General features: G+C 50.0%; 1 protein-coding gene across 1 annotated transcript; it reads left to right on the top strand.

The window, feature by feature from the left end:
- Positions 1-5,902: 5,902 nt before the first annotated feature.
- Crabp2 (cellular retinoic acid binding protein 2) lies at positions 5,903-14,543 on the top strand. Its single transcript, XM_027393077.2, has 4 exons — positions 5,903-10,378; positions 13,377-13,555; positions 13,750-13,866; positions 14,237-14,543. Exons 1-4 carry the CDS (start codon positions 10,309-10,311, stop codon positions 14,285-14,287), a joined length of 417 nt encoding a protein of 138 aa, XP_027248878.1. The 5' UTR covers positions 5,903-10,308; the 3' UTR covers positions 14,288-14,543.
- The last annotated feature ends 12,802 nt before the right edge of the window (positions 14,544-27,345 follow it).

Raw genomic sequence — 27,345 nt, 5'->3', positions numbered from 1 at the left:
TCTTTCTTCCTTGTTCTTTCTTTTTCTCTCTGCCCACCAGTCTCACCTATACCTCCTCTGCCTAGCTATTGGCTGTTGAGCTTTTTATTAGACCAGTCAGGTACCTTAGGCAGGCAAGGTAAAATAGCAACACATCTTTACTTAGTTAAACAAATATTCTATTCCACAATGTATATGTGCTTTGTTGGGGATGGGGCACAGGAGAGGGTATCAGATCCTCTGGAACTTAAGTTATAGGCTTGTGAATTTCTAGAAAATGGATGCTGGAAATCAAGCTGGGATCTTTTGGAAAGAGCCGTCTTTCCAGCTCATGGGGATTCTTTTTAGCTTCATATTAAATGACATCACAAGGTGTGGAGGGCTATGTAGTTCTCTAAGGATTTCTAGGATCTCTGGATGGTTCTCAACGAAGACCATGTATGTTGGATAATCTAAAGCTCTGGTAAGCCTTTGTGACACAAACAATGCCTTGTCTTTCTTATCACAATTCAGCAGTCACACCTAAAGTGACACCCTAAGCCATATAGGCACCCTCATATAGAGGGTGTGTGACCAGGGGAGTGAATCCGTGAGCATAAAGGGGGGGGTGGGGGAGGGGGTGCTTGGCAGACAGCTCTCCTTAGTGGTACACACTAAGTGGTAAAGCTCATCTCCAAAAGCTGAGGCATGGGTCTGTCCCTACTCTTCAGAGCCATCTCCATCCCTTCACAGTTTCATTTTGCCATTTAATGATTTGTGGCAATGAGATTACTTTGGTTCTTAGAGTTTTAATGGTTTTTGTCCCCAATCCTGTGCTCTGATCTTGGTTTTTGAAGGGTGGTGTCTGTAGATACAGTAAGAGTGCAGTTCTCAATGGGAGTGTCACTGTGCCATGCACTATGCTGAGGCCTTGAGATACACCATGTCACTCTAAGCTGGGTTGGTTGTTTTTATGTGTATGGGTGTTTTGCCTACATGTATGTCTGTGCGCTACTTGTGTGCCTGATGCCCGTGGAAGCCATTAGAGTGTATCAGATCCCCTGGAACTGGGTTTACAGATAGTTGTGAGTTGTCTTGTGGGTGCTGGGAATCAAACCCAGGTCTCCTGGAAGAGCAGCCAGTGCTCTTACCTGCTGGGCCATTACTCCAGCCCCTCAAGGTAGTATTCAAACTTAACAGTTGGAGATTGAGGGTAAAATCAAGAAGGTAAGAAATCTTTCCCAGGCCAAGTGTTAGAGATTGACAGCATTGGCACTCAGATTTGCTGAGTAGGCCTGAAGTCCCTGCCCTGAGTTAGCATCTAAGTAGTATCTAGCAGGACATGAGTTCTACCACTCAGATCCTTGCCCACTGTACCAGGCAGTGTGCTAGACACCGGGAATGGTATTGTCTTTGGCTAAGAAGAGCCAGGAAACCTGCACCCTGCTTTTGCTGTTCAGAGCCAGGATTTAATGCAGGTTAGTTATGAACAGGTCTGTGTTTCTGGAAGACAATACTGGCACTATATGGAAGCTGGATTGGGGAAGGGCCAAGAGGTGAGTTATCTGGAGATGGAGGAGCATGTATCAGTAGGTGACATCAGCAGGACCAGGAAATTGGGGCAAGAGAATGAACAGATGAACCAAGGTGCAAAGAGCAGTGAAGAGGATGTGAGGAAACAGGTGTGAGGGAAATGGGGTGGGTATTTCCTGGCTTCCTGCGCTGCCTGAAGATAGCCAGGTAGTTAGGCCAGACAAGTTTAGCAGATTAAAGATACCTGTAGCTAAAAACTAAAGTTTGGAATCAACATGGTGAAGCTGGGTTTTAGTGGCTCATATCTGTTATACCAGCATTCATGAGGCAGAGATGGGAAGATCACAAGATTTGAGGTTTTGAGACAGGTTTTGCTACATAGTCCTGGCTTGACTGAAGCTCAGTATGTAGACCTAGCTGGCCTAAATCTCCAAGAGTCTGCCTCTGCTGGGATTAAAGACTCCTGGCCTCCCAAAAGTAAATCTAAAAAAAAAAAGAAACCAGCCAGGTATGGTGGCGTGTGACTTGCTTCTGAAACACACAGGCACACATCTACTCTACAGCTTCTGCACCCATCACTTATCTGGCAGTTTTCCTTTGGATCTTTATATAACTCGCTTCCTCTTATCCTGCATATACATTATACCCATGTTTGTACACATACAATCTCAGCACTTGGGAGGCAGAGGCAGTCAGATCCCCGTGAGTTCAAGACCAGCCTGGTCTATATAGTTCCATGCTATCCCAGGGTTACATAGTGAGATCCTGTCTTTAAAAAAAAAAAAAACTTGGGGGTGGCATGTGAGATGGCTTGTCAGTTAGAGGCCTTGCTGCTCATGGCGAGGACCCAAGTTTGGTTCCCAGTTCTGAGCATGTCTGTAGAACTTAGACTGAGAATGTGGCAGATTCTGAACTACACTGTGTTGGTGCAGACCCGTAGTCCCAGCTATTCTGTGGTCTGCCTGGCAACAGAATGAGCTAGAGGGGAGAGAGGAAAAAAGAGAAATCCAGACTCCAGTCAGGGTGAGTACATAATCCTAATTGTGAGCCAGAAGACACCAAGGTACTTATAGGCAAGGATGATGACATGAAGAAGGGGGGGCGTATATGTGTGCCCCCCCCACAGTGGTACATGTTCTTGTCTTAGGAGGAGCTCTTGGAGATGGTGGCATTTATGCACAGACCTGAAAGATAAGAGGAAGCAAGTTGTGTAAAGATCCAAAGGAGGACTGCCAGCTAAGTGTAAAGGCCTTGGAGCAGATGTGTGCTTGTGTGTTTAAGGATCAAGCAAGGGAGCCTGCATGGCTGGAGCAGAGTTAGCTAGGTCAGAAGGGAGGGGAGGGACATAGGCAGACAACAGGACCTTGCCATACCTGAGAAGGATTTGGAGTTTTACACTACATCAAGTGGGAAGCCACAATAGGCTCTAGAACAGAGGAATGAACCAAATTAGTGTAGGCTTACTCCTAGCTACTGTGTGAGAGAGGATGAGAACAGAACCAGTGTAGAAGCTTTTTCTGTAACCTAACTTGACTACAAGTTTGATTATTATGGACGACTACTAATCTGCATTTCTTAATTACATACTACACTTTAAAATGAGCTGAAGAAGCACATGCAATTCCAGCTAGGTCATTTATCCCCTTATTTACATTTTCCATCAAACTATCCATAGTAGCACTTATACAGACAGGGTCTTAGCACCCTACATTATAGTGTTCCCCATTCTTTTTTTTCCCAAGACAGAGTTTCTCTGTGGCTTTGGAGGCTGTCCTGGGACTAGCTCTTGTAGACCAGGCTGGTCTCGAACTCACAGAAATCCACCTGCTTCTGCCTCCCGAGTGCTGGGATTAAAGGCGTGCACCACCAACGCCCGGCTGTTCCCCATTCTTAACTGGGGAAAGATTTCTCCTAAATGATTTACCAGGTGTGTCACCAAATATGCTGACTTCTCCAGGAGTTGCTGCCACTAAAGGTAGCTTTAACTAAACCTCTATCATTCTAATGAAACTCAAGATTCAAAGGTTAGGGTGAAAATCTGTGAACTCAGAGAGTTAAGAGTAGCAATTGGCTACCTTTCTCTCTTTGCTGGTGTCCCCTTCCATACCGCCCCAACTAATAAATCCACCTATTCTCCTCCCTGCTGCTTCCTGTCAACTAGTTGCTAACCCTGCCTCTCTGAGCCCAGGTTAATTTTATTTACTTAATACAAGTGCAACACATCTTTACATAGTTAAACAAATGCATCATAAACAAATGTAACCCATCTTTGCCTAGTTAAACAAATACTCCACAACAGAATCCTGCTCAGTTGGTGCCTCAATTTGAGTTATTACTGATATGATGAAACACCATGGCCAAAAGCAAATTGGGAGGAGAGGGTTTATTTGGCTTACACATCTATATCCATAGTCCATCACTGAAGGAAGTTAGGTCAAGAACTCAAACTGGACAGGAACCTGGAAGCAGGAGCTGATGCAGAAGCCATGGAGGGGTGCTGCTTACTGGCTTGCTCTCCATGGTTTGCACAGCCTGCTTGTTCTGTTTTTCGAGACAGGATTTTTCTGTGTAGCCCTGACTGTTCTGGAACTTACTGTGTAGACTAGACTAGCCTTGGACTTGGAAATCTGCCTGCCTCTGCCTCCTAAGTGCTTGGATCAAAGGCATATGCCACCACTGCCTGGCCACAGCACAGCCTGCCTTTTTTTTTTTTTTTTTTTCTTCCGAGACAGGGTTTCTCTGTGGCTTTGGAGGCTGGTCTGGAACTCACAGAGATCTGCCTGCCTCTGCCTCCCAAGTGCTGGGATTAAAGGCATACACCACCACCGCCCAGCTTTTTTTTAAAATAATTTTTTTAAAGAAAATATTTATTATATATACAGTCTTCTGTCTGCATACCAGCAGAGGGCACCAGATCTCATTTTAAGGTGGTTGAGAGTCACCATGTGGTTGCCGGGAATTGAACTCAGGATCTCTAGAAGAACAGTCAGTGCTCTTAACTGCAGAGCCATCTCTCCAGCCTTTTTTATTTTTTAATAGAACCCAGGGCCACCAGGCCTGGCCCCACTAACAATGGGCTAGGCCCTTATAGATCACTAAGAAAATGCTCTACAGGCTTGCCTACAGCCCAATCGTATGGAGGCATTTTCTCAATTGGAGTTCTCTCCTCTCAGATGACTCTTAAATTAGCCTGAACAGTTGCTTGCTTACTTGTAAATAGTTTATGAGAGTCTCCAGATTATAACTCAAAAGAGGAAGAAGGCAGGAATGCCATGATCTGGCTGCTGGGGAGGGAACTGGAGCCCACACCCAAAGAATCCAGACTGGCTGCCCTATACCGGGCTAGCTGGCAGAGTAGGTAGCAAGGTGTCCCTGTGAGCCGGGGCCCTAGGACATGGCTCTGAACTAGCTACCAGTGTGGTAGGAAGACCCACCACTGACAACCCAGATCATTGGAAAACCAGGGTTTGGGAGGTATGAGACCAAGACCATGAGATAGTAAGAGTGTAGTTGGCAACTACAAAATTCATGAAATACTGGCCTCTTTAATTACCCAGAGATATGTTCTTGCTAATCCCCAAGTTCCAAAGTTCCCACTTAGATGTCTTGGCCCAAGTTAGAAGGGGAATGGCAGCCAGGAAAAAGTGGGGGAGGGGAGCATCATTTGGACAGCATATATGCTCTGGTAGGCTAACAAGTTCAGAGTCCAGAGTGCTAACCATGGAACCCCCTCTTAGGCTAACAAGTTCATAGGCCTCAGGTCAGTGCCCTCTGGGAGTGAGGCACCCTGGGGCCCTGACAGACCAGAGTTTGGGGTGGTTCTGGGGCAGTGTCGTTTTTTCTTTGACACCTGGCATTTTCCAAAGCTGGTACCCACAGAAGAAAACCAGAACTTGCCACTTCATACATCTTTTCCCCATTTTGTTCATGCTGCCCAGAACAGACTATTAGATCTAGGTCATTATGGGGCCACCTCTCCTCCCCATCTCCTGCCCACTAACCAGCTCTCTGGCTTTGCTATTGGAAAGGATAAGAGTGGAAGTCAGGAGAAGAACAAGGCCTTGGCTGGGCTAAGGAACCAGACTCTGAATTCCTTTTTTAATCTGAAGCTTTATTACTTGTTTTAATTTATGTGTATGTGCTTGGCTGCATATATAGTGCATTGCATAAATGTCTGGTACCCTGAAAGGCCAGAAGAGGGCAACAGGTCCACTGGAACTGGGGCTGGTGAGATGCTCAGTGGTTAAGAGCACTGACTGCTCTTCCAGAGGATCCAGGTTCAATTCCCAGCACCCACATGGCAGCTCACAACTGTCTGTAACTCCAGTTCCAGTGGATCTGATACCTTCACACTAATGCATATAAAATGAAGTTTTTTTTTTTTTTTTTAAAAAATCCCCTGGAACTAGACTTAGAGAAGATTGTGATGTGGGTGCTAGGAATCAAATCCAGGTCCTCTGAAAAAGCAGCATGAGTGCTCTTAACCACTGAACCATCTCCATGCCCAGACTTATAACCCTGCTTATCTCTTCTGATTCAAGATGACAAGGCGGGGGGGAGAGGCCCAGTATCTGGGCTGCTTGCCTCTGTCTCTTCTTCCTCCAGCCACCAGATAATATCAAAGGTATGGGAAATCAGAAGGTCCCAGGTCCAGCTCTTTTTCTGTTTCCTACCTCAAAGGGCAGGAAAGGCACCACCAGGGAAGTAACTGGATTGGGGTTCTCCAGCCCCTGTGCCTTGGGCAAAGTGGAAGAGTTGGAGGAGGCTGGGCTGTCCAGAGCTGTGTGACCTTTTCAGAATAGGCCACTTTCCCCAGGTGCCATAAAACCCACCTGCCACGCTTGTAGGACTTGTCCATGGTTACAGTCCCATCCCTCCTCTCCTGGCTGCTAGGGCTGAATGCAGGACAGTGCTGATGGCAGATGGATGCAATACTAGGAATCAGACCAAAGAGCCAACACAAATGTAACTGCAGGTCATCTCCATGCAGGGGACTGAGACTCAGTCTGGACACGTCCTCAGCCAGTGCATCCCTACCCCACCCTCCTGTCTTCCTGGCTCAGCCAGCCCAACCCAGCCCAGCCCTGAGGAGAGCGTTGGCAGCTGGAGCTGGGAAAAGCATGGCAGAGCCAAGAACAACAGAGGCCCCGCCTGGGTGCTGCACAGACCCTCATCTGGCTTGGGGTAGCCCCTCCTTCTGCTCCAGCCCTTCCTATTGTTTCCTCTCAGACAACTGTGCTGTCCTGCTGGCCCTGCTTGCCTCCTTTTGCCAGACCTCAGGCTGACCCTGCAGGTCATTGCTTCCTCTGCTTTTGGGTAGAACCTCCCCTTAACCTCGGGTTTCTCAGGAACCTCTACCACCCTTTCCTAGTTCTCAGAGAGTTCCCACCTGCACCCAAATGTTTCTGGGAGGTGAGTTGTTTCCTAGGTCCCTGACCCTGTACTTCAGCTTTGGGGCTCTACTGCCCTCCATTCTGCTACAATGACAAAGGCTGGGTCCCTAAGCCAGGGAGATAGGAGAAGGCACAAGAGTCCCTTTTTCACAGAGGATCCTAATGGAAGGGAGGATGCTGGCTCTAAGCTCTCTGTGCAGTTCTGAGGATGCAAGGGCTCGGGAGACACAAGGCTAACTAAACACAGCTTCTTCTGGCTCAGAGCCCCATCACTACCTTCTGTACAAGTGTCCAGACCAGCCTAGCTGACTTTCCCAGTAGAGGCAATAACACTGGCCTGAGGGACGTCCTCCACCGGTGTTGACTGACCTTAGAGCATCTCCCTAGTCCTGGCTGAGGCTGAGTGTGGGGATTTTGTGACTTTCATACTCCGCCTCTCCCATGATAGTCTGGGTGGTTCCTCATCTTCTACACAGCCCCAGGGGTAGGGATATAGATGGCAGAAGTGTCCAAGTCCCACACTGCGACCCTCCACCACACACAGTCTACTCTACCTACACTTGTTCCTTGCTGCCGTCTCAGCCCATCTCTGTTCCTCTGCTCTGAGCTGAGACCACCTTCCTCCTAGCCACACAATGGAACAAAGCAGGGGAATATTCCTTCAGTCTCCTGAGCTCCTGTTTCTTCCTCATTCCACCCTCAGCTTGCCTCTGCTTCCCTATTGTGTCTCCAAACTTCTGGCAGGAGAGGGAGCCCCACCAGGCGTGTGATCATGGGGATGGGGTCACTTGGGGCAGAACTGCAGTAGATTTGGTTATAATTGAAAGGCCAGAGGCACCGGGAAATTCCTTTCCTTATTGATCCCAGTGGGAAATTAAAGCCAGGAGTTGGGCATGGAACTCTTATTGGCTGCAGCTCCTCCCATCACACAGCTCTGGGGCCCTAGCCCCTGCCCCCGTCGGTTGCATCCCCCATCCCTGTCTCTGCTAGCCCTCATCCCAGTGCCTCCAGGCTCTCTCATCTCTCAGTGTCTCCTTTTCCCAGCTCTTACCTAAGCACTCCTGCTATTCCCCCGGAATAAAAGGACTGCTGGAGGCTGAAGCCCCAGCCCTAACCAGTCAGCATATTGTCCCCACCGTCACTCTCAAGTTGGGGTGCTTGAAGCTCTGATCCTGAGCAGCCAAACCACTAACACATCTGGAAGAAATTCCGCGCCCAGTCCTACTTCCCTTTGTCTTACTTCTGTTTCTGGAAATCTTAGCCAGTTGCTAGAGGAGGGGGTGGTGGGGATGAAGCGTAGGGAGTGGGCCCAGGGCTCCCACTCCCACCTGGGGAAACCTCCTCCCAGGCTCTACCCTCTAGGATTCTCCTTCCAACTACCATCCCAGGCCTGGTGACTGTAAGGTCCTCAAAGCTCCTGGGAAGAGTTAGGGCTTGTCCTGCCCTTTTCTCTTACATGAGGGAGAATGCCACCCGGGTAAGAGAGTGGGCTTTCCTGCCTCTGGGCCCCAGGAGTCTGGAGACGTGGAGATGGGTACAATAGCCGGTAGAAGAGAGAGCGGCCACACTGGAGGGGTGGGCAGCAGGCGCCTGATTCCTGCCTTGTTCTCTCCACCGGTCTCTCCATTTCTTGGGTTAGAAGCTGGATTTCACTGTCAGAACCTAAAACCCTCTCATGTATCTATAGCAGCAAGGCCACGCTGGGGGCGCGGGGCGGGGCGGGGCGGGGAGCGCTTCAACCTGTACTCAAGAGTGTTACTCAGCCCCCCCCCCATTTCTCCCCACCTCTGCAGTAGTCTGTGGTAAAACTGCTCGACCTGGTATCCTCTTTCTTCCTATGGCCCCTATGTTGTTCCCTCCACCCCCAATGAGCTCTCCTTTTTAAAATCTGGAACTTTAGACTCGGGCCGAAGTGTCCCACTCTCTTCTGTGTGGTGGTGGCTGTGCGGGGGCAGGAGGGGGTGGGTTGGCGGTCCAGAAGCCCTACTGAGAGGCAGCCTCCCTCATCTTCCACCTAGGCCAGACTCGCATGACATTGTCTGGCCTGGCCTTGAGGTTAATCCTCTTGGCGTGTCCACAGCTCAGTTCGATTCCCACCAAAGTCTGCCAGTCCTCGATCCACCGGGTCAGGGCTGCCTGCTCCAATCTTGGTCACGCTGACAAGGAGGAGTCAGGCGGGGGACCTTGTGTGAGGGCCTGTGTGTGTGGGGGATTCAGAGAGGATCCCGGGAGGCTGGTAGTGGATGAAACGAAGGGCAAGAGCTTCCCGAAGGCTCCTCCGGTTACCCGCGTGCCTCCAGGCCCTGCCTGTTCTTTCTGCTCCTGGTCTCTAGGCCTTTCCACTAAGGCTTCACCCCCCAACCCCCCCCAAAAAATCCTCTGAGGGGCCAGGCCCACCGCACTTTCAGTTCAGGATGTGGACATCTTACCAGACCCACCCCCTCCCGGCTCAACCAGCCTTCCCCGCCCCCAATCCCAGTAGCTACGCAGCGCACAGGGGGCTCGGGGTCCGCCTCGCCTCCTCAGGGCCCAGGGGGCCCGGGAAAGCGGAGCCACAGAGAAAGCGCCTTAATAAAGAGTCGTGTCAAGTGATTGGCTGTGACCTCTGCCCTCCTAGCCTCGCGCCCGGGGCTCCAGCTTAACCCTTCGTTGTCCGTCCAGTGCTTGGGGAGGAATGAATGAGTTGCCTCGTGCTCGCTCACTTCAGGCGTCCCCAGGCACTATTCGAACCCAGGGCTGAGTCAGGGGGTGGAGGACAGAGCGGTATCCCCCAGTCGTCCAAAGGAACGCTTGAATTCCAAGCTGTGCCACCGGATTCAGTTCAGGCTCCAGTGGCGTCCGAGTCCGACTGCCAGTTGCAAGGCCCCAGTTACTGCTCTAGCGGGGTCTCCAGATGTCTGGCGCCGAGCTGTCCAGAGCACCGAGTTTGGTAGAGGGCTAGTAGGAACTGGTGAAACGGGACCTGCATTCGCCCTGCAGACCGTGAGACCGGAGCATCCATGACCAGGCGAGGCGTGCCCTGTTCTTGCCAGAGGCACAAACCTTGTGCTTGTCTTCTGACGCTTGCCCGTCCGCCTACTGTTGCGGGAGAAGGGTATTTTGGCCCCTAGAGAACCCTAGACCCACCCACGTGCTTCTTAGAAGCAGGCGGGATTCCGGAAAGGATAGGGGTGAGGTGGCCACAGAGCAGGGCCCCCAGGTGGGGTGGAGGGCGGGGCGGGGGCGGGGCCGCCTCATGCACCAGCTGGGTATAAAAGCCTAGAGCTCCGGCGCCCAGCAGCTTTGCAATTGTCTTCCACACGGCTCGGACTCCGTGTGGAAGGATTAATTCCTCAGAGGGGGCAACGAAGTATCTTTGGGCTAAAGGACTCAGCGTCCAGTGCTCCAGCTGAGGATCTAAAGAGAAAGCCACCTCACTGCCACCATGCCTAACTTTTCTGGCAACTGGAAGATCATCCGATCGGAAAACTTTGAGGAATTGCTCAAAGCCCTGGGTAAGGTTTTCGAGCTCTGGGAAGGGGGCAAGAAGGGCGCTGGAGTCCTTGGAGCTGAGGAGGCGAAGGCCATAAAGAAAAGGAGGCCGAATCAGGGGGTGGGCGCCTGGGAGTCTGCATCCCAGAAAAGGGGCGTGCCGGATACCCTGGGTCCTGGGGCACCAGGCCCTGGACTCTTAAATCGTACTTTCTGAGGCTGGGCGCCCACCAGTGCCAGCTTCAATGGTGACTCAGAGCCTGTGAATCAAGTAGAAACCAGAAGCACGAGGTTAGTCTGGGGGTGGGGTGGGGGGTTGGCTAGCCTGGGCGCCTGGACCAGGGAGGGCGCCTGGACCTGCTGACCAGGAGGGCATCTGGCTCAACTCTGGGAATCCGGTACCCAGGCAGGGAGCCCTAGGAGACATTCCAAACTCTTTCCAAGTACCCTAACAGTAACCCAATCCCCACGACAGGTCCGTTACCGCCAACACTTGGCTCCGCCCACCAGGTGGTCCACCGCTCTAACTCTGGTACCCTCCCCCACTTGCACTTTTCACTCTGTTCTCCCCACCCCACCCCCACCTGTGAGACAAATATTTTCCTACAGCAAGAGGCTCCAAAGCCCTAAAATCGCTCTGGACAATTACCACTTTCTTGAATTTCAACAAATGTCCTCGTGTGAAACACCAATCCCCATTTCCAAAAGTCCCTCCTAGTAAGGGACCAGCTGCACCCAACGCAGCTGGGCTGTTAGCCAAGGGTGGGAACACAGAATCCACCCAGACGGCTCTTTCGGACCTTCCCTGCCCAATTTCTGCTGCCCTCCGTGTTGGGACTGGTCTAGAAAGTATAGGAAAGGAGACACATCTGAGGAGAGACGGAGTTAACCACCCCAGGGAGTGGAAACAGCTCCACAGCCTAAGGATCAGGATGCCTTCCACTTCTGGACTGGAGAGGAACCCGGGTTGGGCTGGGAAGCAGGGGATACCCTTTGAAGATTTAGGGACTATACAAGAGTGAATCTGGAACTAAAAGGAATGTTGCGAGGGCAGTAGGGCCTCAGTTCTCATCTTTCCTTGCTGTTAGTTCTTTGTGTCAGCTAACCTGAATGATTCTTAGAGTCATACCCATTTTTCTTGTTTCCCCCTCTGCTGAAATTAAAGATCAAAGGATAGAAATTTTCTTTGCAGAAAATCTTGCTCCCCGAAGTTGCTCTGTCCCCCATTTGCTCTGAATTCTGGCCCGGCTCCCTGGTGGATATGGGAGCCTGGCATCACCCCCAGGTTCCAGCTGGAAAGAAAGGCCCAACCCTATTATCTGCCTTCAGAATGTTTGTCCTCCCTGCAGGGTCTCTTAGAGCCACGCGACTTGCTAGGGGGCAGATTGAAAACAGACCTGTTACACAAACTGGCCTGTGTCAGCCAAGGCCATCTGAGCCAGGCCCCCAGCTTTGCAGACACCAAGGACAAGGTGGAGGGTATCATCTTCTGAACTCAGCCTCTGCAGACTCCTCAGTCCCTGTTCAAGGGTCGATGTTATGGAGGAGGCTCAGGGCTCACCATGATAGTCAGGGCCAACACAGCAGGGCTTTTTGTTGAGATGGGGTGAGTCAGCTTTGAGGCTTAGTGTAGTGTCAGTTTTCTTCTCAGGAACTATCCCAGAGCTATGGGATGCATGAGTATTTGTGTGTATGTGGCGAGGGGGGGGGATGTTGGTTTGAGCATCTTGCCCCCTGTTGTACCCTTGAAGGGTTGGTTCTTCACCTCCACAGACAGGCTTGGAGAGGTGGGGGTAGAGCCTCGTGTTGGTTCCCCTACCTTCTGGATGGGCGAGCAGGGAGATGTTCTCCATTTTCACAGGCCTCTTCATAACTGGGGAGCAGGGAAGGAAAAGTATATGAGGACACAGAGACTCTGAATACACAGAGGCGAAGTGGGAAGGCCTAGAGTATCTTGGGGCTTGAGACATCAGAGGGAGGGAGGGAATGCTACCCTTTTCTTCCCCTTTCCTCTTCTCAGGACAGCAGAGAATTCCTTTGAAGGAGACCTAAGAGCATCAGAGAGCAGCCTGGCACAGGGAACTTTGTCCAAGCCTAGTTTTGGCTTTTTCTTTTTTCTTTTTTTTCTTTTTTCTTTTTCTTTTGGTTTTTCGAGACAGGGTTTCTCTGTGTAGCTTTGGAGCCTATCCTGGCACTTGCTCTGTAGACCAGGCTGGCCTCGAACTCAGTGATCCGCCTTCCTCTTCCTCCCAAGTGCTGGAATCAAAGGTGTGTGCCACCATGTTTTTGTCTTTTTATTTGCTTCTATCTACAATAATGTTTTCAGAAAATATGAAGGTGTACTTGACCTTGTGTATCCTAAGTTCTTAAACATGGAGCCATAGGACAATTTGAGGAAGCTATTTCCATTTGACGGTTGAGGAATCTGAAACCAGAAAGCATTGAGCTGTCATTTGCTCAGGGTCACGCAGCCTGGAGCGGGAGTACCCCAGCTTCTGGAACTTACTCCCCAAGCCTCTGTCTTTCTGCAGGAGGAGCAGCTCCCTCTGCTCAGAATCCGTTCCTCACTCCTCAAGGGGCAGAAATTGTGCAAATGAGGACCTCACCTCATCCCAAACAGGGTAGATAGCTGGGGCAGAGAGGAAAGTAACCTTGCTTGCCTGTTCTACCCTACAAGTGGGCACAGGGCACGTAGTAACTCTGATAAGCCTACCTCAGCAGGTCTCCAGCCTTGTGGTAAAAGGCCAGACTGAAAGCCTGCCATGTAGCCCATGGGGGAAGCTGCCCCTCAGGATATTAGGAGTGGGTTTCTGGAACTTGGTGAGTCCTGTCTACAACTGGTCATAGTCCAGGTTGTATTCTCTGCCCCTTGCTCTCTCTCTACAGCCTTTCACCATTGCCACCCTTATCACCACCCCACTCCTATCTCCTACCCCCCCACACATACCATTAGGCCTCCCATAGGGTTTTTCCAGCTGTCTCATGGCAGGGTGTAGCAGGGCCAATCCTCTCTCCCTGCAGGGGTGAATATGATGCTGAGGAAGATCGCTGTGGCTGCAGCATCCAAGCCAACAGTAGAGATCAAACAGGAGGGTGAGTCTTTCTACATCAAAACCTCCACCACTGTTCGAACCACGGAGATTAACTTCAAGATTGGCGAGGAATTTGAGGAGCAGACTGTGGATGGGAGACCCTGTAAGGTGAGGACCAGGGAGGGCACCTTCCCGTCACAGCACCTACTTGCCATGCTTTTCACTGTCCAGTTTCCCTCTCTACTCTCTACTCTCATGAAGGAGTCCTTGGGAGCGCAGGGAGCTGGGAAGGGGTCTGTCTCCTTTCATTTGCATTGGCCCTTACTGTGAGCTCAACCCATTTGGCCTCTGGCCTCTTGCAGAGTTTGGTAAAATGGGAGAGTGAAAACAAAATGGTCTGTGAGCAGAGGCTTCTGAAGGGAGAGGGCCCCAAGACCTCCTGGACCAGAGAACTGACCAATGATGGAGAGCTGATACTGGTGAGCACTACCCCTCGGCCCCTCCCATCCTCTGGAAGACCCCTGCTGCCTTCAGCCTTCTGTGCCAGGCTCCAGGCTGCAGCAGGTCCAAAAGCCACTGTGGCCATTCTCTTCATCCTCCTGATAGGGTTGTTTTCTGTAACAAAAATGTGCCCAGAGGAGCCCACAGTTTTCCAGTAGGCTATCCTCTCCTGCTTCTGGACTCCATGAGGAAGTGGGTTTCTGCTTGATCCCTAGCAGTGATACCCAGGCATCCTTACATCTGCTCTTGCCTGTTTGGGCTTGGAAGTGAAGACATCTACCTCTCAATCTTCCCCTTTAAAACCAAGGTGCCAGGAGCCTCACCAGCTAACTGCTTCTATCCTTCTAGACCATGACAGCAGACGACGTGGTGTGCACCAGGGTCTACGTCCGAGAGTGAGTGCTGCCAAGAGCTGCCAGAGACTTCTCTCCTCCCCACCCCAGGCCACTGAGCCTGTCTATCTTACAAGCTAGCTGTCCCCTTACACCTGAGAGTCACTGCTTCCTCCAGGGCCCTTTGTTCTTTGCCTCCTCTATGCCAGAAAGGGACAGACTACAAAAGCCCAGAACCCCTTCCACCATCATGTTCCCCTCCCCAGGTCAGCTCCACACCAGGGTCCTTCCTGGAGGAGACTCTCTCTGACCTCTATCCTCGTAGTCTGTATGATTTAGAATATTTATTTGTTAATTTTATTAAAATCTTTTAAAAAGTAAAATCCTGTGGCTCCCTGGGCAGTGGGAGACAAGTGGCCCTGTTTAGCCTTGTCTGAAGTTCAATGGGAGAGGTTCCTGTCCCAGCAGGTCAGCCATGTACAGTGTGCCTCCCTTGCCAGGCAGCAGTGTCTCCTCTATTCTGTTCCCCAGCTCTGGTCTCCTAATCGGAGTGCTGTGTTCTAAGGAGCTGACTCCCACTCTCTCCACCTGTTTTCCATAGTGGTGGCATGCACTGGCTTCCCACATGGTTCCATATGAACCCAGTGACACCCACAGGCTGACTGCTCCTGTCTAGGTCTCTCAGAGAAAAGTGTCCTGCCAGTCAGCACCCTACAGCCGCCACTGTCCTTCCTCCATACCTCCAGATCTCCCACAGGCCCTTTCTGCTCCTGGCTTCACCCTCCTTAGGTGCCCCTCCTGAGCCTGCAGAGTACATACTCAAGGTGTGACTACAGGCAAGTTGTTCAAACATCTTTGAACTTTTTTTGGTTTTTAAAACACCAAAGTGTTTTAAAGAATGGTGGCTTGTTCCTTTAATCCCAGCATGTGAGAGGCTGGAGCAATGAGCTCAAAGCCAGCCTAGCTACTGTGTGACTCCTGTCTCAAAAGAACAGTAACATAGATGGAGAGATGGCTTGGTGGGTAGTGCTTGTTCTGCAAGCATGAGTACCCAGGTTTGGAGCCTTAGAACTCACATGGTATAGCTGGATGTGGTATAGCTAGATGTGGTAACATTCTTCCAGGGAGGTAGGAGGCAGAGACAAAAGAATCTCTGGAGGCTCGTGGGTGTACAGAGTGATGAACAACAAGAGAACCTATTGCAAACAGAGTAGAAGGCAGAACTGATACCTGAGGTTGTTCTCTGACCTCCATTTGTATCATGGTATGTGCCTGCCTTCACACACACACACACACACACACACACACACACACACACAGAGAGAGAGAGAGAGAGAGAGAGAGAGAGAGAGAGAGACAGAGACAGAGAGAGAGAGAGAGAGAGAGAGAAATGGAGAGAGAGCGAGAGTCACCACTACCACCACCAAAGACAAAAACAACTCAGGGCTGGACATAGCTTGCCTAATGCTAGAGTGATTGCCTAGTAATACAAAATCCTGGGTTCAATCCCCAGTATTGGGGGTAAAAATAATCACAAAGTTGGGGCTGGGCTGCAGTTTGGTGACAGACCACTTGCCTAGCATGTGTAAGGACTGGAGTTCCATCCCTACCACAACAAAGACTAAACCAACAAATTCACATGATGTTTGGCTATGTACTAATTATACCTGGGTCTAGCTTCAGGTGTAGCTGGGTCCAAAGTCTCAAAGATGGTCACTGTCTCTCCTCGTCCCTCTATCTTGCTTATCTCTTGAGTTTTTGCACTGGCCACATTCAACCTTGTCACATAGACACTTTTCCCCAGTCAAAATGAGTTTCATTTTGCAACCACGCTTACAAAGTTACAGCCTGGGACACACTGACAAGAGACACTCTCTACCTTGGTCCATCTCTTTACATCACAAGCCTTGATTAGGTTCTGATTATACTGTAGGAACAGCCTTTGACTAGTTGCTATCAACAGGGCACAGGGTCTAGTGATGGGTCAAAGCTGGACCTTGAGTCACACAAAGGTGGGACACTGATCATTCCTCAGAAACCTAAAGGATAGGGAGGAATTTTTCCAAGGAAGATGGACACTATGATTCCACAGTTTCTAATCCATAAAGCAGTGTTTATAAACCTCACAAGGTGTTAGCAGAGTGAAAGAAAATCTCGTTAAGCACATAGCACTTAGCAATGGGAAGCTTTGAAAAACGATGAAATGATGGGTTAGAGCTGGGCCTGGTGGTGCTGGAAGGAAGATAAGGAGTTTGAGGCCAGCCTAGGCTACATGAGACTCTGCCTTGACGAAACCAAACCAAAAATGATGAGTTCCCCTGAGCTTAATGATGCACACCCGAGTTCCCAGCATATGGGAAGCTAAGGCAGAAGGGATGACTCCAAGTCTGAGGTCACTCTGGTCTACATAGGGAAACCTTGGCTCAGAAACACCAAAAATAAAATAAAATAAAAACAAAAAACCATGTTGGTCTACACATTTAATCCCAATTCGTGGGAGTCAGAGGCAGGTTGACCTCTGTGAGTTCAAGGTCAGCAGTCTACACAGGGAGTTCCAGGACAGCCAGGGCTACACAGAAAGACCCTGTCTCAAAACAACAAAAACCTTTCCAAAATAAAAAGAGGGCTAATGAGAAAGCTCAATGGGTAAAAGCAATTGCTGTGAAAACTTGACAACCTGAGTTGGTTCCTAGAACCTACAGCGGAAGAACCAACTCTTGACCGTTGTCCTCTGACCTTTGCGTGTGTGCCATGGCATGTACAAACCCCGCTCACATACCATGTCTGTCCCCAGCCTTCACACACCACAATAATAAATAGAGACAGTCCTCACGTGGACAGCACATATGCTAAAGCCATAACGAAGCACATCATATTTTTCTGAACACCAAAGAGTTGGGGGTTTCTACTTCTCTAATTCACTCTGCACAATTCCAGGGAAATTCTTCAAAACCCAGCTTATCATTTCAGTACTCTGTGTGAAAAATTAGCAAGGGGTTGGATGGATGTAGGTCAGAGACAGATTGAATATTCAGCATGCATGAAGCCCAAGTTTCTATCACCAGCATTACAAAATCAGATAAAATAAAACAAAAATTACCTTAGCTACCTCTTCATGTCCAAAATGATACATAATCTGGCATTAGCTCCTTCAAGAAGGCTTGCAGTCTTATTGACCCCTAGGCCCTCAGTGTGTCTCCCTAGCCTGGCTCTGGTAGTGCAACAGTCTTTTTCTCAGTTGGTGTTGCCATTTGAATGTTCCACTGCTTCCTTTCCTAGAAGGTCAAGGTGATTTGGGGCCAGGTCACAGGCTTTGAAAGGGGTTTTGGATGTTTCATTTGGCTCCTAGTAGGAATTGGGTTAGAGAAATGGAAGAGTACTTGAAGAGCAGGCAGGAGGCTTGGTGTGATGTCTGGGCCCAAGGTAGAGAAAAGTATGGCAGAGAACGTGGTTTCTCTCTGCAGATGGGATGAAATGGGGTGGGGGGCGAGAGGGGGATGCTGAGGATGGCCTTGGGACACCTGACTTTGGTCTTTTCACAAATAGAAAAAAAATTCTGTTGAGGACAGGCTGCAAAAAAGGGTCTTTCTCAGGGCTGGAGAGATGGCTCAGAGGTTAAGAGTGCTGACTGCTCTTCCAGGGGTCCTGAGTTCAATTCCCAGCAACCACATGATGGCTCACAACCATCCGTTATGAGATCTGGCGCCCTCTTCTAGTGTGCAGATATACATGGAAGCTGAATGTTGTATAATAAATAAATAAATAAATAAATAAATAAAATACTTAAAAAAAAAAGGGTCTTTCTCTCCCAGCACTCAGGAGACAGAGGCAGGTGGGTCTCTGTGAGTTCAAGGCCAGCCTGGTCTACAGAGCCAGTTCCAGGACAGCCTGGGCTATACAGAGAAACCCTCTCTCAAAACAAACAAACAAACAAACAAACAAATGGGGTATTTATCCCACCAGTTTCTTGCTGGAGTCCACAACTCAGTTCCAAGCCTTGGTGTTTTTCTTCCTACCGTGTCTGTCCCCAGCCTTCAACATGGCCTCTACTCTGCTTGCCTCTGGTCCTGGGGTCTGGAGTTCACTGGATTTGAGCTCCTCAGTCTGATTGTAGGCTGCTCAGAGTCATGGGACCCCTGAGAGCTATGGGGTTTGACCCTGGGCTCTGTTCACAGCTAGGGTGACAGTCCTGGTCAGGGTGATGAGAGCAGGGTGTTCCCACCTGACTCAACTGTGAGAATTGCTCCAGCTTCCTGGCCTGCTGCAGCCCTGGCAGGGCAGCATAGCCTTTTCTCCCCACCTTAACCTGAGTAAGTCTTCCTTACTCAACAGTGCTGTTGGGAGCAAGGGCCTTGAAGGTCCCCCACCCAGCACATCCCTGAGGCTCTGCATTGTCTGTAGGTAGAGCTGTTTCTCTCTGATACCCAAATTCCCAAGAGTTTAACCACAAGAGGACCAAGCCTCCAAGACAGCAGAGTGCCTCACATAAATGGCATCCAGGAAGCTGTCCAGAGAAAGGGCCTGTGTGAAGAGATGGTAGGGATACTGCCAGTCACTGGCAGAATCTTTATCAATACCTTAGGCGACACTGGAGACAACTCTCATTTCTGCCCTCCAAGAGACAGGAGCTTGGAGTTAGGGAAAGGCCCATTAGTGACAAAAGTTAGCGAGACCAGAGAAGACCAAGAACAGGGCTCAGTGGACCTCTGAGGTCCCCAGCACCATACACCAATACCATGTGTGGTGTTGATGGCCAAGGCAGAGGAGCCTGCAGGTAGGAAAGTAGAGCTAGAGTCAGGGAGCCATGAGAAAGAAAAAGTGTCGGGAGAATAGTGCACCCGCGCGCGCGCGCACACACACACACACACACACACACACACACACACACACACACACACACACACACGACCTAGGAGAGGCGGAAAACATACAGGAAGAAAAATACAAAGAATAAGAGAGAAACCTGGGTAGGGAGTTGAGACCAAGGAAGGTAAAAGAAAGTAAGGAGATCTAGACCCCAGAGGGCTGAAATTTTTAGAGGGGCAGGCAAGGAAGAAAGGGCCAGGTGCTATGACCCCAGGGCCTGACAAAGAGCTTATGGCCCTTACTGGCCAAGATGGATGGGACTGGATGCCAGGGCCTTTGTGGTAGAGAAGAAAGGAAAGTGCTCTAAGGAGGTCGCAAAGGGGTGGAGTGGGGGTGTCCTGACCATCTCCTTCCCCCAAGGAGCTTCTGTGTTGGTGAGAATTGGGGAATGGGCTGAGTCCAACCAGGTGTTTCTCCAGGCTGGGCCATCTGTCCTGCTTCAACAGAACAAGGGACAGGGTAGAGGGTGTGACTATGGAGAAAGTGATTCAGTTATAGGCAAGTAGGGGCAAACAAAGCAGCAAGAGGCCCCTGCAGAGGCTACTGAAAATCGCCTAGGGACCAGCAAGGATGCCCTGCACAGGTCTTCTCACCCTCCTTTGGGCCTGGCACTGCCCTCCTGACCTTTTGGCTTCCTCTTGCTTTTTCCCTGTTGGCGCTGCTAGTCGAGAAACCAGTTCTGTTCCTGCCTGGATAAGGATCTTAGCAGGCTCTTTCCAGGCCACTGCAGAAACCTGTCAGGTCAACAGCACCTGTGACAGCACCCCCAGCTGTGAGAACTCCCACCACACCTCCACCCAAACCCTGTCCCACCTACTTCCGCTGGCCAGAGTGGCCTTGCCTCCTTCACCTTCCCTTAGTGCCCTCCTTCAGGGTTAGCCCTCTTCTCTAACTACATGACCCAGAAATACCGCCTGGCGTCTAATTGGCCTCTTTCTGGAACCCATATGCTCTTCAGAGCAGGTGGAAAAGGCAGAGGACTCCCTTGGCTTTTCCCTGGGTGCCTAGGAACCAGGCACTGTTTCCAGCTGCCCCTGCCCTCATGAGCTGCTGGACCTCCTTAGCCCCCTTCCCCACAGCTGCTCTAATCAATTGTTCCCTTTAGCAGGCACAGAGGCCCTTGCATAGTCACCGGCCTGAAGGGCTGACCTCACTTAACCCCAGCCCCCCTGGGCTCCTCATGAGCCTTCATTCATTTCCCGTGACACCCTGGCCTCCTTCTTATCCTCTGGAACAGCAGCCCCCACTCCTCAGGGAGAAGGCCGAAAGGTCAACTCTAGTTTTCTTCCTCATCAAAAATCTTCCCAACCCCTGACTTTGTCAGGCACCCTAAAACCTCAGGCCCCCCTTGTTCCTCTCCCAACTTCCCTTAGGGATCTGGCTATATTTGGGGGGAGGGCGGTGATAGAGCAGCAGGTAGAAGACTTCTCTGGAAGCGTCTGGGGGTGTAGATGTTGAGCAGTGACTAGCCTGGTCTCATCTCCACCCCTTAAGTTAAGCCAGTGTGTCAGGCTAGGCTGGGACTCCAACTGGTGACTCAGACCCAGCAGCCCACAGCTGAGCTGTCCGGGGTTGGTCCTGTTCTCAGGAGTGGGGTCATGGAACCAGAGAACAGAGTCCTAGAAGACAGGGATCCCAGGATGGCGCCTTTTCTTTCCGTGAGAGAAAAGCAGTGTGTGGGGTCACTCAGATGTCAGGGAAACCTTGGTCACACGAGTGATATTACATGGTTCAGGATAAACCAGATTGTTCCAAAGATGGCAGTAGACATCCTCCATCTTCTCCCCCTCCCTCAAGGGGAGGACTTTTTTGCGGGGTGGAAAGACATGTTCGTCATTCCCAGGTCCTTTCTGAGCTCATGGGAACCACCCAGCTGATGATTCAGGAGGAATTTGAACCTAGTTCTGATTTCTGTGATGCAAAAACCACCTTGCCCTGGCCCTGCCTGAGGACGACTGGGGAAGACTAGCCTCTTGCTCTGCTGCTGACTGACTCCCCCCTCTTCCCTGTGAAGTAATGGCTTCTGGGGGTAAAGAAGTCCACTAAGTTCCTGCCTTCTCCTCTCCCAGGGCCTGCTGGGCCTGCACCGTGGTGCTGTAGCAGGGTGAGCCCCCTTCTACTCTGCCAGCCTCTGTTATGCTCCCCGTGCCAAGCCTGCCTAACTCTGGTTCTGCCCCTTCTTCACAGCGGCAGATAGAGGCTAAATCTTTCAGTGAGACCGTCCCTCGACCATCTTTCTCGGCACAGACCCGGATTCTCCGAGATCAGCGAGAACTGTGGAAACTGGCAGAATGGCCAGTTAGACCCAGCACCCCATCATGGGGCAAGAACAAGTCCCACAGCTCAGCCGGTGCCTAGGACTTCCCACAGCCTTCCAAAACTTTTGAAATTTCCAAAAAATTTGAAGTCCTTCCTAAAGGCTAACTTCAGCTCAAAGGTTCCGCTCCTCAGCGGGATGAAACACGCAGGACCGGGAAGAAAGGCGTGCAGACAGGCAGAAATTTCTCCACCACTTTCCCTTTTCTCTTTGTCTTCTCTTCCCCAGCCCTGCTCTTTACTTAATCCCCCATTCAATTCACTGCTGCTGGCAGGGAGCCAGCATTGTTCCTGCCGACTCTGGTCTTCCCTCCTCCTTTCCACCCCGCGGTGGGGACCCACAGCAGCCCCTGCGGGTTAGGGCACAGTCCCCACTGCTGGCCCCGCCCGGGCCTGGAAAGTTGAGAGCTCGGGCTTCTCAGGGCCCCATTTATTCCGAATGCCATCAGTTCGGGAGGTAACTAGAACAGCCCCTCTCCGCAGCTGCTCGGCACCCAGCTTCCGTCTCCGAGCGGCTTGAGCTAGACTGTGCAGGTCGGCCGACTAAGCCGGAGGAGCTCGGGGTGGGCGGCTGCAGGCCCAGAGCCCTGGGCTCATCCTCGTTATCCGCCCGCTTCTTCTGCAGCTCCCACTCTTGCTGGGGTCTAAAGCCCGCTCTGAGGATTGCCCAGGGCGGGACCAGGACAGAGAATCGAGTATCTCCAGTCTCCTGGCAGACCGCTGCGTGCGCCCAGAACAGAGCCCCAAACAGGCTTCTCCCTCCCTCTGGTGGCAGCTTTCTAAAGCACAGTTCATTTTTTTTTTCTTTTTTAATTTGTTAGTATACAAAGAAATAGGTTTCATTGTGAGATTTTTGACACACACAGATCATTATACTTTGTTCTTATTTGTCGTGCTGTCTGCTACCCACGACACACACTGCTGTCCTCTGCTCCCTCTTGCCAGTCCTCTTCCTTAACTTCATTAGCTTGAGAGGCGCCTGGGAGTTAACTAAAGCACTCTTCCAGGTGTGTCTGGGAGAAGGCACCATCCAAAAAGCGGGTCGGGAGGAGAGGGGGGACGGGGTGGGGTGGGGCAGGGGCAGAGATGTAGCCCTGGCTTTCCTGGAACTCACAGAGATCCTGTCTCAAAATACAAACAAACAAACAAAAAACCAGTGAGACAGGCCTGTATCAGTGCCTCATTGTTGAAGAGCAGTGGCTGTTCTTCCAGGAGAACTGGGTTGGATTCAGAGCATCCACATGGTGACTGGAAACCATCTGTAACTCCAGTTTCAGGGGGATGTAATGCCTTCTTCTGGCCTCTTCAGACACCAGGCATGCTTATAGTTCACACACATACATTCAGGCAACACATTTATACACATAAAAAATTACACACACACACACACACACACACACACACACACACACAGAGAGAGAGAGAGAGAGAGAGAGAGAGAGAGAAGAGAGAGAGAGAGAGAGAGAGAGAGATCAGGCTGAATAGAAGAGGAATCTAGGCAGACGTACTTGAGTGACAGCTGTAGCCAGGGTACCCACAAAGGAAGGATGGAGTTCAGAGCTCAGTCTGCCTCCTTCTTCCCATTTTGTCCCATCTGGCCCCCAGCTCCTTTCTCAGATGGTGCTTCCTCCAAGACACACTTGGAAGAGTGCTTTAGTTAACTCCCAGGTGTCTCTCAAGCTAATGAAATTAAGGAAGAGGACTGTCCAGGTCCCCGGCCTTATATTTTGAGGTGAAGAGGTAGACCTTAGGAGGGGACCAATTCATTTTTGGGTTCAGACAACCCTGGCTACTGTCTGCAATGATGCTCTGCTCTTTTGCCTTCTCTTGTCCCATGATGTCATTCTTGGCACATTTCAGAACTTTCTGAACACTTTGGGACATAGAAAGTAATGTATAGTTATTTAGCATGTGTGAGCCCTATTGATACAAATGTAAAGAACAAACACCCCCCAATCTCTAGTCCCATTCAGTAGCACTCTCAGAACCAGGTGTGGTGTGCACACCTGTGATTCAGCACAAGGGAGGCTGAGGCAGGAGGATGGTGAGTTAGAGGTTAGTTTGTCTCAAAAATAAAACAAATAAAGAAAGTTCTTTATTTGCTAGCCAAGGCTGGGTTCTTTGTCCCCACTTGCCCTTTGACTACAGAGGGCTGGTGCCACCTACTGGCACTGTGGTTGGCCTCTCTTATCTACATTCCTCTGAGGTGAGGCCCTTGCTACACAGCCTTCTTTCCTGGGATGCCTTCCCCGTTCAGTGAGGCCCATGGGGCAGGGAAGCCAGCCTGTGCCCTTGAATTCTCCAGACAGGTCTGATCCAGAAAAAGGAGATTGTCCACTCTCTTTGAAGGGTGGCATCCCTCTCTGGGCAGGTATGACCCGGCAGTCACTCGGTGTTCCAAAACCACTATATGGCCCCTTTATGCTTCTAGTCTTCCCTCATTTGCCTGGTGGGGTAAGCCTGGAAACATCTTTGAGAACATTTGTCCTAGTTAGGTTTCTGTTGTTGTGATACACACCATGACTGTGTTAGTTAGGGTTCCTGCTGCTGTGAAGAGACATCATGACCATGGCAACTATTACAAAGGAGAACATTTAATTGGAGCTGACTTTCAGTTTCAGAGATTTAGCACATTATTGTCATGGTGGGTGGCATGGCAGCATGCAGGCAGGCATGGTGCTGGAGAAGGAGCTGAAAGTTCTGCATCTTGATCCGCAGGCAGCAAAAGCAATTGTGTACTGGTTGTAGCTTGAGACCCCAAAGCTCACCCCCACAGTGACACACTTCCTCCAACAAGGCCATACCTACTCCAACAAAGCCACACCTCCTAATAGTGCCACTCCCTATGAGGGCCATTTTCTTTCAAACCACAATGACCAAAAGCAACTTGAAAAGGAAAGGGTTTATTTCATCTTATAACTCCTAGGTCACACTCTGTCACTGAAGAGTCAGGGCAGAAATTCAAAGCAGGAACTGAAGCAGAGGCCACGGAGGACCACTGCTTACTGACTTGCTCCCTCATGGCTCACTCAGCTTGCTTTTTTTTTTTTTTTTTTTTGAGACAGGGTTTCTCTGTGTAGCTTTGGAGCCTATCCTGGCCCTCGCTCTGGAGACCAGGCTGGCCTCGAACTCACAGAGATCCACCTGCCTCTGCCTCTGCCTCTGCCTCCCGAGTGCTGGGATTAAAGGCGTGTGCCACCAACACCCGGCTTCAGCTTGCTTTTTATACAACCCAGGAGCACCTGCCCAGTGGTGGTACTGTCCTTTGTGTCTGGCCCCTCCCACATCAATCATTAATCAAGAATATGTGGATTGGGCATGGCGGCACACACTTTAAATCCTAGCATTTGGGAGGTAGAGGCAGTTGGATCCTGGTCTACATTGTGAGTTCCAGCTCAACCATGGCTATATAGCAAAAACAAAACAAAGAAAGAAGAGAAATTGCCTCCACAGACTTGCCTACAGGCCAACCCAAGGGAGGCAATTCTTTGATCCTTCTGCCTTAGCTTGTGTCAATTTAACCAAAACAACCCAGAACAACAACAAAAACAAACAAAACCCCTAAAACAAACAATCTAACCAGGACAGTGTATATGGTACTTGGGGGCTGGAGTTTAGCCACAGCCCTGAGACACACTTGATTCAGAGTCACTAAACATTATTCCAAGTTCCTTCCTGGGTCAATCGTCATCTCAGATGAAACCAAACCATTCAGAGCCTTCCTTACAGAGGCCACAACAATCCTCTGTGTGAAGAGAATGTCGGTACCTCTATGTGGGTATCTTATAGAATTTATACTCTTTCTTGCTTTTAGAAAGCCACTTCCCTGTAGGCAAGCTGTGGTCTCCTGCAACTTCCAGGTCTTCATCCACTAGAGTGGCCCATCTTTTCCCTCCTATTTTGCTATTGACTTTTAAAAGCTAAAGCAAAATTGTACTTTTGTCTCAATTAAATACCATCTGGGAGTCCGCAAGATGGCTCAGTGAGTACAGGTGCCTGTTGTCAAACTAGTCGACCTGAGTTTAAGCCCTGGAACCCACATAGTGAGAGGAGTGCCAATCCTGCAAATTATCCTCTGAGCTCCCCAAGCACATGTGTACACATGTGTACACACATCCACAAAATAAATTAAAATGTAATATAAACTTAGGAACCATCTATTGCTATTTATTGACTTGTCTTCATAGGGGCCTGGGCTGGCTCTGAACTCTCACAGTGTCACTATGCAGTCCAGGTTGTCCTTGAACTCTTTTTTTCTTTTTATGATTTTTCAAGACAGGGTTTCTCTGTGTAGCTCTGGATGTTCTGGAACTCACCTGCTTTTTTTTTTAGATTTTTTATTTATTATGTATAATGTTCTGCCTATAAGTATACCTGCACACCAGAAAAGGGCACCAGATCTCATTACAGACGGTTGTGAGTCACCATGTGGTTGCTGGGAATTGAACTCAGACCTCTGGAAGAGCAGTCAGTGCTCTTAACCTCTGAGCTATCTTTCTAGCCTGGAACTCACTCTATTGACCAGGCTGGCCTCAAATTCAGAGAGATCCACCTGCTTCTGCTGAGTGCTGGGATTAAAGGTGTGCACCCCATGCCTGGCTAAAAGTGTGGGATTTTATTGTGGTTGGTGTATTTACTTATTTTATGTGTATAAGTGTTTTGCCTGCATATATGTATATGTACCATGTGCATGTCTGGCCCCCTTAGAGGTCAGAAAAGGGTGCTGGAACTGGGTTCTGCAAACTGAACCTGGGTTCTCTGAAGAATACCCAGTGCTCTTAACTGCTGAGCCATCTCTCCAGCCATGTTTTTGACTTCTTGACCTCCTGACTGAACACTTTGTGTACTGGGATTACAGATGTATTACCAGGCCTAGCTCATTTCCCTCTTACTCTGTCAAGATCTCTCCGTTTTTTTTCATGATATGTAGATCCGATAAACACAGTTTCTACTTTACTCAAAGCTGATAAAAAAAAAAAAACATTTAACATGGGTGAGTGCTTGCCTAACATGCATGAAGCATTAGGTTTAGGCCCCAGTATTGCAAAAACCCTATACTCCCTGCTTTTAACAGTCGGGAACAAGGGCAGGCCCCTTTTAGGGTTGCTCATCAGCCCTTGGCTTGCTTAGGACTCTCTGTCACTGTTTGCCTGTCTTGTCTCTCTATCCATTGCTGCCTTTCTCTGTCCCTGTTTTTGTGCCTCTGTCTCTCTCCCTCTTACTGTCTCTTGGTTCTCTGTGTCTCTGCCTCTCTCTCTCTCTCTCTCTCTCTCTCTCTCTCTCTCTCTCTCTCTCTCTCCCCCAGTGGCTGCTGGCCTGTTTCATACTTACCCACTGCAATGGTATGTGGTCTGTATGCTGCAGTCTCAGAGAATATTAAACCTTCAGCTGAAGGCCTCACAGATTCCTCGAAGCCAAGAAGAGTGCAGCTCAGAGCTAGAGCACTTGCCCAGTATTCATGGTGCCCTGTGTTCTACCCATAACACCACAACAGCTGGGCGTTGGTGGCCACGCCTTTAATCCCAGCAATCGAGAGGCAGGCGGATCTCTGTGAGTTCCAGGCCAGCCTGGTCTCCAGAGTGAGTGCCAAGATAGGCTCCAAAGCTACACAGAGAAACTCTGTCTCAAAAAAACAAACAAAAAACAACAACAACACAACAATCCTATAAGCAATGCAGCATCCAGAGGCAGAGAGGAAATTCTTGGCCTACTAGGTCCCTATGTGTGTTCTGGGATAAGTTATCACCATACTACATATTATTTGACTCTTAGAACAAACCTATGAGGTCATGGTGACCCTCTACCAAACAGGCCCACAGGCTCCCTTTGAGGTAGGATGTAATTTGTTCAAGGCTGTCCAGTGAGAAGGAGCAAAGTCAGAGCTATAGGCCTGCACAAAGTACAGTACCATGAGGTACGGCTGGTTTATTTTTTTACTCTTTG

Source organism: Cricetulus griseus (assembly GCF_003668045.3).
Source record: "Cricetulus griseus strain 17A/GY chromosome 1 unlocalized genomic scaffold, alternate assembly CriGri-PICRH-1.0 chr1_0, whole genome shotgun sequence".
In the NCBI taxonomy this organism is placed as follows: Eukaryota; Metazoa; Chordata; class Mammalia; order Rodentia; family Cricetidae; genus Cricetulus; species Cricetulus griseus.
This window is presented reverse-complemented; position numbering and strand designations above follow the sequence as displayed.